The 12,686-nt window shown below is 38.7% G+C and overlaps 1 protein-coding gene across 1 annotated transcript; it reads left to right on the top strand.

Moving 5' to 3' along the window:
* The first annotated feature begins 5,483 nt into the window (after positions 1-5,483).
* On the top strand, positions 5,484-11,406 carry LOC146474769 (major facilitator superfamily domain-containing protein 12-like). The gene is made up of 11 exons (XM_085116853.1): positions 5,484-5,865; positions 6,043-6,151; positions 6,237-6,359; positions 7,539-7,599; positions 8,179-8,828; positions 8,956-9,048; positions 9,428-9,520; positions 9,940-10,113; positions 10,422-10,519; positions 11,152-11,288; positions 11,396-11,406. The coding sequence occupies exons 1-11, from the start codon at positions 5,492-5,494 to the stop codon at positions 11,404-11,406; spliced, it is 1,923 nt and encodes a 640-aa protein (XP_084972979.1). The 5' UTR covers positions 5,484-5,491.
* The last annotated feature ends 1,280 nt before the right edge of the window (positions 11,407-12,686 follow it).

Genomic DNA, 12,686 nt, shown 5'->3' with positions numbered 1-12,686 from the left:
GGAATAAGTGTGGCAAATGGAATACGTATGCGACTGTGTGGAAATTGGTCTTAGTTTTCAGCGTGGATTTCCGTCTCCGATTTGAAGAAATAGGGGAAGTTAGAGACTCTGAGAGAGCTAAGCACATCCTCAAGTAACAGCATTGTTCTCTCTTAATTTGGAGGCATTGAACGCAGTCGAAGAAAGTATGAATTGCGCGACTGAAGTGTTCTGTTGTTACAGCTTCCGTCATTAACTGCCAGCGAACAGAAAGAGGTGACCGAAACCTGAATGACTGACCAATATTACTTAGCTATAATCTTAGTACGTATGTTCAATAGTACTTTTTCAGTAGAAAATATACCAAGATACAAAAAAAGTGCATTTCACTTTTGACCACAGCTCGTAGTCCACGTGTAAAGTACGTGAAATCAATAAAGCGTTACAACTTCCTTTAGCCAAGTTAACTGAGCAGTAGTTTTTATTATTTATTGCATAAATGTGGCTGTTGGATGCTTTGAGCAACAAACTCTGTCACCGTTAAACTAGTCATACATTTTATCAAACTACTGCCCTCCGCTTCTACATAAAGGCAGATCACTTACTGCTGTTGCTGTCAACGATTTCAGTTACCACTTTTTTTTAAATTAAGGATGTCTTAAAATCGCTTCCATTGTCGAAAAACTCTACCCAGTGGATAAATAAACAATGCCTTTTTTTTAATTTTTTGGAAGGGTTGATGTCTAAAATTAAGGACACATCTGAACGCTGTCGAATTATAACTAATTTGCTTTGAGAAAAAATTCTGGTGTAGAGGTTGAAGCCTTGGAGTTTAAATTCATCTTTTTCTAAGAGGGGGTTTGCATAAGTGGCCGGAGTAAGGAGCAAGGCGGCATTTGGTTTTTATGAAAACAGCTGGGGCGACTCAATGGGCAACAGTGTTGTTTTGACTGAGAAACCAGAAATCCATAAACACACAAGGTTGATTGAGTATTCATCACGTTTTCTTACGCATTAAGCTGTAATTAATTTATTGGTGGATCAATTGCCCGTGAAGAGCTCAAAGAAACAACCTGCGAACTTGAGCCTTATTTTACGTCATTCTTTCTAATTATCTATCAAAGACAACCTTTACCAAAAATAGACCTCTCAGCTCTCTTGATTGAGGTTTGGCAAAAAAACATAAACACACGAGGTTAAATGTATGACGTTTTCTTAAGCATAAGGTGTAATTAATTTATCAGTGGGGCAATTGTCCGTTGCAAACTGCGAACGTGAGCCTTCCGTCCTTGCTTCTAACTACAGTGGAACCCCGTTAATACGACCATCTTTGGGCTGCGAAAATGCGGTCGTAAAAACGGGGTGGTCGAATTAACGAGGTTGTAAAACTAAGGAAATGACTGGAATTTCAATTTGTTTGGGGCACAAAAAAGTGGTCGTATTAATGAGGTGGTCGTAAGGCGGGGTTCCACTGTATCTACCCTTCATTTATAGACCCTTCGTCTCTCTTGATTGAGGTTTGTCAAAAAAAAAAAAGAAAAAAGAAAAGAAAAAAAATGAAAAAGAAAAAACACAGCCGGCGGGCCGAAGCACTTCCTTTAACCTAGTGAGCCAGAAAATGGAATAAGAATATGGACATTTGTATGTGGAAATATTATGAGACTTTCACGACAAGAAATTTAAATGCATTGGGGAAAAAATACGACACCGAGTTGCCGCATCACCCGTTAAAGTTGCGGCCATAACTTTCTGGATCACTTTTCGTCAAAACTTTCGTCATTGCCTACTTTAGTGTGGCTGGAGATGATGTAGAGACACAAACTGATGTTAGATTTTGTTCGGATATCCTTAGCCGACTCTAAAGTTTTCTGACTAATTAAATTGTAATGTCTGTAACCTTCTTAGCACAGGAAATCTAATGTTTTAACTGTTTTTGTACGACAAACCTCCACCTTAAAGTGCGCAATACAAGCAACTAGGGTTTTCGGAAACTCAACCACAGCTAAGGAATCCGAATCGATTTTCGCATTCACGGGTTTCCCAAATTGTCTTAGCTATGGGGCTCCGCGCGCGGTACTCCGCTACAATGAATGTTTACGTTCACATTGCCGCAATTACAACCATAATCAACTAAGACCTGTTTCTTTCTGGCTGCGTAGCTCTGTCGCTAGAGGAAAGCTGATCAAGAGGGCGTGGATTTGATTCCCGCCGAGGCCAAAAAGGTTTTTCTTTACCTCGTACGATCTCCCGTTTGATTACCAGTACTGCAACATACACTAAAAAGTTTATTCTTTGATATATCATTTGAAAAAGCCTGCTGTTAGTTCTTTGCATTCACTACAAGCTAGGTTTTTATACTCGTCCCTTGTCATACGAATAACATGTAAGCAACAAACCGATCCATCTGGATAGATTTCTTTATCTTGCTACTAAAGAAATGGTGCTATGCTTCTACAAACTTAAATTATATTTATTTATTGTTAATGATCTTTATTACAGTTTGTCCAGCAGATTGCAAAAAATGAACTACAGCCGTTGTTATCAGGAAGAACTCAGGTTCTCATACTTGAACGTTAACTACCAATGGATAGCATACGCTCAAAATGTAGTCTAGATGGAAAAGTCAATTTTGTTAACGAAGGCGACTGGAGACCTAAAATTGAAAATTTATAACTTGGTTTTAATTTAATCCCTCAACTAAAGCAGCATTTCTATAGATAATAGCATTTAAGTTGAATCGACGAAAACAGTTATTTAAATTAATTAAAGAGGGACTATTGAAGGCTTGAAAAACAATTCAGGCTTGAAAGAGATGATTACTGTGGAACCTGTGCAGTGCTCTACCAAATGCACTGTCAATCAACCAACTGGGAGCTGGGCCTTTTTATTAATACGAAATGTATCCATAAAAGTAAGAAGATAGAGATGAAAAATATAAGAAATACGTAAGATTTATATATTTGAAATGCGGATTAAAGAATTAATACACGACAGACCATTGTAGTTGTGTACACAACTCAAGCAGCCCCCCTCCCCCGACGAAAGCTTTAATGGTGGATGAACTGCAACCGTCACGGTGCCCCTGAATCCTGTGTACGTCATATTTTGTTACTTCTTCCGTTTAACTGCAAATGAACCACTAAAATCATTTTTCTTGTCATAGATGAAATACACCCACAATCATAGTATCTGCAAGCTCAACGAACCACTTGACAACTTTATAATCGGTCTTCTCAGTCCTTTACTGTACGTTGATTTGCGTTAGTTAACTAGGCCATAGGAAGTAGAGGAAGTTGCTACACCCCGTTTTTTTTATCGAGGTTTACACAGGAACTTTTATCTGTGGTCAAAGGTTGCATACATCAGTTACTTACATTACAACTGCTTTATGTTCATCAACTCCCTCACTCGGGCTGACAGACTGCAAGGACCATAAGAGAGCTTCTAGTTGAATGTAAGTCACCGTCGTTGTTTATTTTGGTCAGGCTTGGCAAGGAGCAACCCAAGCCAAGCATAGCTATAGTACATTATAAAAACAGTATAAAGCAAAGCTCTCTACAATTAAATATCTATTAGATTCAATGATTCTCCAAAACAATATTTACAATTTATAGACTTGACTACTTTTCAAAGTAAACTTCATAAGCACAACACTGAATTCAAAAAGCGCGAGACCGGGTCTAATGCCATTTAGTTTTCAATTTAAGCTGGGCTGTAAACACTTAACTTAGACCAAAGATAATATAAATTTCCATATATCGGCCCTAACAAGAGGGAAACGGACTAAGTACCCGTTAATTAGGCGGGGTGACTAACAAATCTAATATTTTAACTAATTCGCGTCCAAATAAATTTGCCTGGGTCTTGCCCTCGGGAAAGCAGCTAGTCTTTTTTCAGTGTAGGGATGTACCACGGTATTGTTATCACCGAGGAACTCGAAACCGTGAACGCGCCAAAGTTAAAGGAATGACATATTTCTCATAACTATGTTGATTAAATATTCTTCACGTTGCGTTATTACGCTTGAGCTGTAGTTAATGTGTTCGGTTCAAATGGAGGGCAGAGAAGCAAACTGCGAACGTGAGCCTATTTCACGTCATTTCTTCTAATTGTCAATGAATACACGCGGGTGCTCTAAAATAGACCTCTTAGCTCTATTGTGATTAGGCAAAAACCAGCAGGCGTGTCGAAGCACATACGTTAACCCAGTGAGCCATGATGCCGGAATACTAATCTGGAATTATTCGTCTGTGGAAACATCTTGAGTCTTCCACAGTAAGAAATTTACGTGTACTTAGTAGAAATTATCGAACCAAGTTGCTCCTAAACGCCTCCACCTAAGACAAATAATTTCATTATTTTATGTTCTGACTATTTTAATTGCTGTGGCTACTAAAATTTAAATCCTGGTGACCAGAGAGTTGCCAAAAGCACCACTAAACCTTAAGACTAGTAGTGACCAAATGAGCACTGCTGAAAAAACTACGGGGCTAACATGCTGGACCTCGGCTGCAGAAGAACTCATCTTTAAAATAGATTTGGAGTCTGATAATAATCTTTAAATTACCCTTGAGCTACCCATCACTTTTACTTACTAGAATTTTTAACTCAGCTTACGAATACAACAAGTACTCCTCGCTAAGAAATTCAATAGTTGTAAGTGACATCCTTCTCACAAGAAGTATTTGTTACACTCGCCATCCATGCTTGATTTATTGTGCTTGTTTGACTTACAATCCACAAAATCAATGAATCGAGGCAGAGCTGAGCACTAAACGATTTGACCTACTGTTCACACAGGTGGACAAAATGGACACAGAAAAAATGTGATTCAATTTACTTGATTTAGAGCAGGTTTCAATTCGGCGTCGTAAAACCAACACCAAAGTAGTTACTCTGCATGGTCAAACACAGCAAACGTAGACAACCTATTGAAACATTCATAACTTGAAGGAAATATATGTAACCGGAGCTAAGCTCAGGAAAACGTGTGTAATCAAATCAGTACATTGGATTTGGTTTTGCTTCTTATTGGTTGAGAAAGTGGCGGAGATTTTTGTTTTTTAAGCAAAACAACAGCAAATGCAAGTTACTTTCAGCACTCGATTGAAAACTGCTCTATCCATCCTGTGCCAGCAACTGCATTTACTATTTTTCCAACAAATTCAGTAAAATGTGCGTTATTCCTTCCTAGTGGTTTGATGCTGTAGAAAATGAGGGTTTTCATATACGTATGCGGAATAACGTGTAAAGAAATAATTGTAGGTGCTAAAGTTTGGATTGATAGAGAGTTAAAGCAGTTGTTAAAAATTAGTAAAACCGAGATCAGTAATCTCTTACGAACTTTATTTCAGGTTTACAAAACATGGGAGTATCAAATCTGTTGTGCCGATATAGCACGGAAGACTCAGAAACTCGAACGTCCCTTTTACAACGCTTTCCCTGTGGAGTTGGTAGCGTGCTCTATGACATCACCCGTCCGCTCCTCGCCTCGTTCCGTCTGGTTTTCCACATGAATGTGCTTGGTCTCTCTGCGGCTAATGCTGGCTGGATAGTTCTTTATGGGCAGGTAGCTCAAGCGATACTATCAATACTCACAGCTTTCTTGATAGACCAAATAAACATCCCATTTCTGTCCCGAAAGCTTGGAAGAAGAAAGTCTTGGCATCTCATTGGAGCTTTTCTGGGAGTGATTGTCATTCCGCTGTACTTCAGCTCATGTTTTCCTTGCCAGAGCAATGGTGGCCAATGGCAACTGATGATGTACATTTTGATGCTTAGCACTTGTTTCAGTTTTTCATACAGCTTAATGGAAATTGGACACCTGTCGATCATTCCTGCTGTCGCTAAAGATCAAAGCGAAGCCGTTGAATTGAACGCATGGAGGTTTGTCTGTCACGTTTTTAAGGTTGTAATTTAAGTACTCTTTCGCTGGTGTTTGCGTATACAACGTGCATTTCATCTCCCCATTGAATTTAATGGCTAACGGGAAAAAAATTAATGTAACAACGAGACTTATTTTGACAACACACTAAATGGTATTTTATCATCTTTTTTTCAAAGGACCACTTTTACATTTTTAAGTGGGATTGTTAGCTATCTCGTGGCATGGGCAATTCTTGGACAAGATACCAAAGACAATATTTCAGCAGAAAGCTCAAATGATTTTACGGTAAAGTATGGATGTTTTAATATGTTTTCAAAGCATAACTCCTCGGTTTGAAAATCCGACTAAGAAAGTTCTTTTTGCCTTACAGGTGATGACAATGATTTTGGTTGGAATAGGCCTGGTGTTTGTCTTGATTTTCCATTTCGGAGCCAAAGAGCCTTCTAGTGAACTTGACAAGAAAATGTCAACTTCTTCTGCAAATGTTGTTGAGGTAATATAGACGCTATATGTTTGCTACCATTACCAGATCAGGGTCATAGGTTGGCAATGAGAGAAACGGGAGATAGTCCATTGTATCCTACTCATCCTTTTCCTCCTCTTTTTTTTTTCTTCGTCGTCTTCTTAGACCGCAATTAAAATTGTCCTGGTCAGTCTATGCTATCGACCTGTTTCTCCTGACAAAAATGCTCCTTAGGGTTGATCTAGATTTTACAGAGTGCTTTAATGGAAGCAATCGGATTAAATGTATCAATTCACAAAAAAAGAAGAAGAAAGAAGAAAAAGAGATTATTCCAGGAAAACTGAATTAGATGGACGGCGGGATGACAAAGTGATTAGAGGTGCAGAGGTTCAATGCAAAGGCTATGGGATATGTCCTCTCTGAACACTACCTTGAATTTTTCTGATTTAAGTCATCTGTTAAAATGTTCGATTAAATGACATTTTGTCCAAGAAAAAATCAGATTTTTGCCAAATCCGAATGTCTGAGGGGATTAAGGCCATGTGAACAGATATCCAACAAAATGAATCATTTGGTACCCTTTGTTCAACTCTCGTGGTATAGTTACAACATGGTTAACAGTTATTTGTTACAAAAAAACGGATATCAGTCCATTTAATGACAAATTACAAATTTAAAACAATTTAAAACAGCTCGGAACAGAGCGGACTTTAATTGAGTTTCTGGTCAGTTACGACAAATAAACCAATAAGATTGGCTTCGCTTTCCATCGGTTCAGGAAGTGCCGGGAGCCATGCTCACCGGTCACAGAGCAAAGTAAAGCATCAGGAAAGGAAGCGCGAATTTCCTTGGAAACCGCTTCAGCAACAAAAAAGTACGATGAGGAGCATCATTTCAATTAACGACAACTTTATTTATTTATTTATTTATTCATTTATTTATTTATTTATTTATTTATTTATTTATTCGTTCATTCATTCATTCATTCATTCATTTATTCATTCATTCATTTAATTATTTTCAAAAATGCTAATCAAGGAGCAGAAGTGATCAGTTAAGGGGATTAACCTACTTGTGGAGTGCATAGACTTTCTCAAAGTCCGTTTTCGAGGAAGTCGCTTTCTTTAAGAATACGATTTGTGGCAAGTTTATCATGTACACTGTTAGCTTCAATAACCTCATGCAGCTTTGTTTGGGCTTACTTTTCAGCGAAAAACTTCGTTTATACCATCGCAAAGTCTTCTACAATCAATGACCTTTATGGAAACAGGTATGCACTTTAATCTCTTACAAAACCGAGATTTGGCTTGGTATGCCCTTTTTTGAACGCGACTAGACCTGAGAATTGCTGGTGTCTGGCAAACTCAGTTGGACGATGTCGTGTTAGTTCTGTGTCATTAACAGAGGGATTTGGGTTTGCAAACATGCCTCCTTGTGTCATGTGAGTTGAGACACAAAAGATAGATAAAAACACAAACAGTGATGATTAGAGTACACCAGCACTGCCGCAAAGTGCGCACGCGAATTGTATTACCTGCGTCATGAATTTAAATAACAATGACCAAATTGTAATTATTTGTAATATCCGTCATAAATTGTAATAATTATTGGTGCTCTTTTCAAAACACTTCTTTGTTGCCAATTGTAATTTTACGAAGGGAGGTTGTTACTAATTACTTCAAGCATAATTGCGACCGGTGTTAGAAATCACGATAGCTGTGATTATAATTCACAGTCTTAATACAATTTACGACAGTACATGTTGCCTTTACTGAATGTTCAAGGATGATTAAAATTTTGTATTTTGGAAGTACTTGGAAGTATACACACATGCTTTTTCTTTTCTTAGGTGTGCATAAAATGCGCGACAGATTTATCGACAGCGTGAAGGGAAAGGAAGAGCAAGTTACGGATGAGGGGCGTCCTGTGAGAAAAACAAGTTTTGCAAGATATTTTTTCAATGCTCTGTTCTCTACCAACGAAGAGGAAGAAATTTACAGAAACAAGGAATTGACTTCCGAAGACAATAGCACGGAGATAGTTGTGCCTTTTCCATCCAAAACGACAGCTGTGGATGATGTCCAAATGTTGAAGGAAGTCAAGGAACTGCCGCGTGAGGGGAAAATAAGCGTTCTTCTGAGTATTATTTACGGACTAATAGGAATAGATGAGCCTCTTTCGAGTGAACGTCTGCCGAAAATGCCCAAGGATACGAAGGCTTGTAGAGCAGGAATGCCAATCGGTGTTGACAACAGAGGATTGGATTGTGATGAGGCAAAATTGAGGTCATCTCAGCCAGATCACATCGAGGAGACACAAACAGATCGTGAAATTTGTCCCAACAATGCTTCGCCAGCTAATTGTTCGTCTTTGTCATTAGAAGTCAAAAGGAATAGTGAAAAGACTACCGTTGTCTCTGGTGACCCTGAATCTGGTCTTTCAGTTCCACCTGAACCAAAGACATTGAGAGCCTGGCTTAAAGATCCTCATCTTTACAAGGTAAGTAGCTATTGCTATTGAACGTTGCAGGTGGCGTTGAACGTTGAACGCCTTACAGCTAAAACTGAGTGACTTTAACCTTAAATCACCTTTTCTGTTTTTTTCTTTCTTTTTTTTTTTTACCTAGATGGCTGCGATCTTCACATGTACAAAGGCTGTACAAGACGTTTCCTACGCATATTTGCCTCTTTTTCTTATTTACAAAGTTCATTTTGAGAAGGTATCTAAATAGACTTTTAAAAAAAATTCTAGAATCCCTTATTACGAAAGCATTTATTTAAAGATCTCTAGTTCGAATGTTTGTTTATTCAAAGTTAAGTCTTGTGAAAACCAATTCACTTGAAAGGAATCACGCACGTGCAGCAGTTCATTTCCCGAAACTCTTTCTGACTCTCTTTTCTATGTTTTTGTCATTTTGTCTCTGTTTGTCTGTCTGTCGTCTGTCTATCTTCCGTTTTTTGTTTTCTGTATTCATTTTAACTATTCCACTTTCGTTTATGTTTAAATTCTTTAAGATGAATTCATTGCCTCAGTTGATTAGTTGGAACAAGGTCTGAAGGCTATGGTATTATTTGCCTTGCTTTTCTTTTTTTTGTCAGGGCGCCATTGCTTATGTACCACTTATAATATTGGTCAGCGCAACGGTATCTTCCGGAATATCAAAGAAAGTTATTGGGATAATTGGAAAGAAGGTAAAATTGTTGACCTATGTTGTATACTCTCTAACTATTCGGAAACGTAAAAAAAGAACATGGAACAGACCTCAGAGGCACTGAACAACACGCACACTTTTAGATAAAAAATCGAAACACTTTATTCTTATAAGTACCAATTCAATTGAGTGTCGGCCAAAACCAAAACAAACAGAATTCAAGGTAATTGCATGTAACAAGCTCCAAGCGCAGCAAAATCCACACAAGCAAGCTACGATTGGTTTTGGTTGTTTCTTACTGGTTGAGAAAGTAATGTGACTTCTGCTAACCAATCACAGATAACAATAAAACAAAATTACTTACGACACTCAATTGAACACCGATCTACTGTCTGAGAGTTCCTTTAATACCTCGTTTATATTTTCCTTTCTGCAAGCTAAAACCTGTTCTATTTTCAGTGGTGTTTCATCTCAGCTGCCTTTCTCGTGATCTGTGCTGGAGGCTGGTTTTATTTCATCACCAAGTCCAACAGCGTCATGACCTACCCCGCCGCTGTGTTACTAGGATTTGGATTTTCATCCATGGTTGTTAATTCACTTAGCTTCGCAGCAGATCTTATCGGAGAAAATAAGGTAAGTTCAGCAACTGATTTTGAATTTCTGCATTTAATCATTAATTAACAATTAATGTTTCGTATCCCTTTTCTCATCTCATTCTCATCAAAGTAAACTTAGGTTAAGGTAAAATGAGAACAACTGTTGAATGTAACATTACGCAATAACCCTGAATATTTCGCACATTAGTTTATTGTGTTTAAGAGAAAGTTGCACTAAAGTATGGAATTTCTGTGAAAAAAATGATCATACATTCTGATTTAAGAACGAGAACTGTCTCGTTTAATTTACAATCTCATGCTATATTTCTTTCTCATTTTCCTCAGAGCTCATCTGGAGTCGTATTTGCAGTTATGGGTTTGATGGCACGATTTACAGTAGGTTCCTTGGTCATCGTGATCCAGAAATTGTTTCCTAACGGAGGGTAATCAGCTTCTTTTGCTTTAAGACAGGATGTACTGTAACCTAGAAAATGAATCAAATAGGTCTTAAAGCCGGGAGCTAACCAAAAACAAATTCAACCTATTTCTTACCGGAAAGCCCTCAGGTCAGAATCATTCCATTTTCAGGAAGATGTTACTCAACAAAAGAACGCTCCAAAGGACTGGCCTCGATAGGCTTCATCCAAATGTAATACATGGTCTCAAGACACTGTTCCGAACGAGAACCTTGGATTTTTACTCTTGTAATCAGGCTGGGTTAAGTAATGTTTAGGTAAAAATTCTGGTCTGCGACTAATCGGTATTTAATTAATGATGGCGCATCGAATGAGACGGTCAAGAATCGGATAATTTTTGACGGCTTGGAACGGACGAAACTGACATCGATGGCAATTTTTACCGGATTATCCAAATAATCGTTATAGATGGTTAATATTGAAATGTAGAGAGACTTGGTTATTAAAGCATGTCGTTCCCGTTCGTTTGTTAAGAGATAAAGGCCAACAGAATTAACACAGCAATATGAGCGCTGGCAAGTTAAAAATTCCACATTGCCAGAATATACTATCCCAGTTCTTTCTAAGGAGCTAACAATTAGTTTTGTTTTTCTTTGTAGTAACACATCTGAGGACTGCGAGGAGTGTGGTGAATACGTACGTCACGTGTTTTCACTCGTGCCAGGCTCTTCCGCTGCTCTCAGTTTGTTGATTGTCCTAATATTTCAAGGTTCACAAACAACTTTCAACCGAAAAGGTAAGGTCTGTTTTGTCGATTTCAAATTGTTCGTCACATCGTGGTTACAATGATATGATTAATAATGTGTAATTCCATTGATGAAAATGTGCGAAAATTCTTTGCAGTTCTTGTGTAACGCATTTACACGCTACGATTTGTGGGTCGACTCAGTAACTTTGTCGGCCGAACAGTATCGGAGTGCAAATCGTTCGCCTATTAAGACACCCGATTTTGAATCTAAATTTTGACTTACTTGGCGGTTTCTTTGAGAACGACGGTCCGACCTAAAAAAGATATTATTTGTTTTTTTTTTTTTATTATTATTATTATTATTTCTGGTGTTAAAATACACGAAGGATTTGCTCTCCGATACTGTCAGGCCGACAACGCATATCGTGTAAACCTTATACTGAACACCTGTTTTATCAGATCTGGGGACGCTTCTTGAAGGTCCCCATGAATTTTTAATACCTTTCCGATTGGCGTTTTCTCTTTTTTTTTTGGGGGGGGGGGGGGAGGGGGATCAAAAACGATGTTTTCTCACGTTGCGAGCAACACCTATGTATAATCAACTTCCTCGTGTTTGGTAAACATCCCATAATTAAATACATAGTAACACAACAACAAAAAAAACTTGGTGTGGCTGAAAATGGGGAAGTGAGTGACGAAGTGCTCTACTAAGACGTCAGCCCCGTGTACTCCTGGAGTATCGCGCTAAGAAAACCTACGGCCCAGGGTAGTGCACCGAAGGTATAGAGGAGGGAGTAGGGCCTCCTCCCAGGGCCAACTGTGACCATTCCTGGGTAGAGAGGAGGGAGTTGGGCCCCCTGTCTAACCTAAATCCAAGGAGTACATAATGGAGGGAGTTGGTCCTCAATAATTTCGAGTCTATGGGGGCAAAAGTGTAACAAAAGGAGCACTTCATCCCCACAAAATGCAAGGCATTCCCCCATTGACGAGCCACAGAAAATACCAGAAAAAAATACCGACAAGCAAGTAGAAATTTACAATAGGTTCACTAATGTCAGAGGAACCTGTGCCAGAACTGAGGGTGGGGTTCTGATGTATCTCTCTGAAGACCATCTACCCAAAACCTTAATTAACAATGGGGATAAATTTGCTGAAGCAGCCGCTGTGGCCGCACCTATCTGAAAGGTATGCCCGGCGAATTCACTTGAGTCTAACCCTCCCCTAGAAAGAAAAAGCCTTGTTTCACTTATGAGTTTTTCCCGAGTAAGGAATGATCCAGATACATAGGAAAAAAGGGGGCCTGTGGTGGGAAAGGGGGTCCTTGAGGCCAAGTATGCTTGCATAGCAAAAATAGGGCATAGGTTGGAGTTTATCCTCTCAATTACTATGGTTTGCCTCTTTCTAAAGGGGTCTGTCTTTGAAACCTTTAACTGAACCAGCATATAC

Source organism: Pavona decussata, unplaced genomic scaffold (assembly GCF_977016875.1).
Source record: "Pavona decussata unplaced genomic scaffold, jaPavDecu1.1 SCAFFOLD_87, whole genome shotgun sequence".
NCBI classification, from domain to species: domain Eukaryota; kingdom Metazoa; phylum Cnidaria; class Anthozoa; order Scleractinia; family Agariciidae; genus Pavona; species Pavona decussata.
Note: the sequence above shows the minus strand (reverse complement) of the source record. Positions and strands in the feature narration are given on the sequence as shown.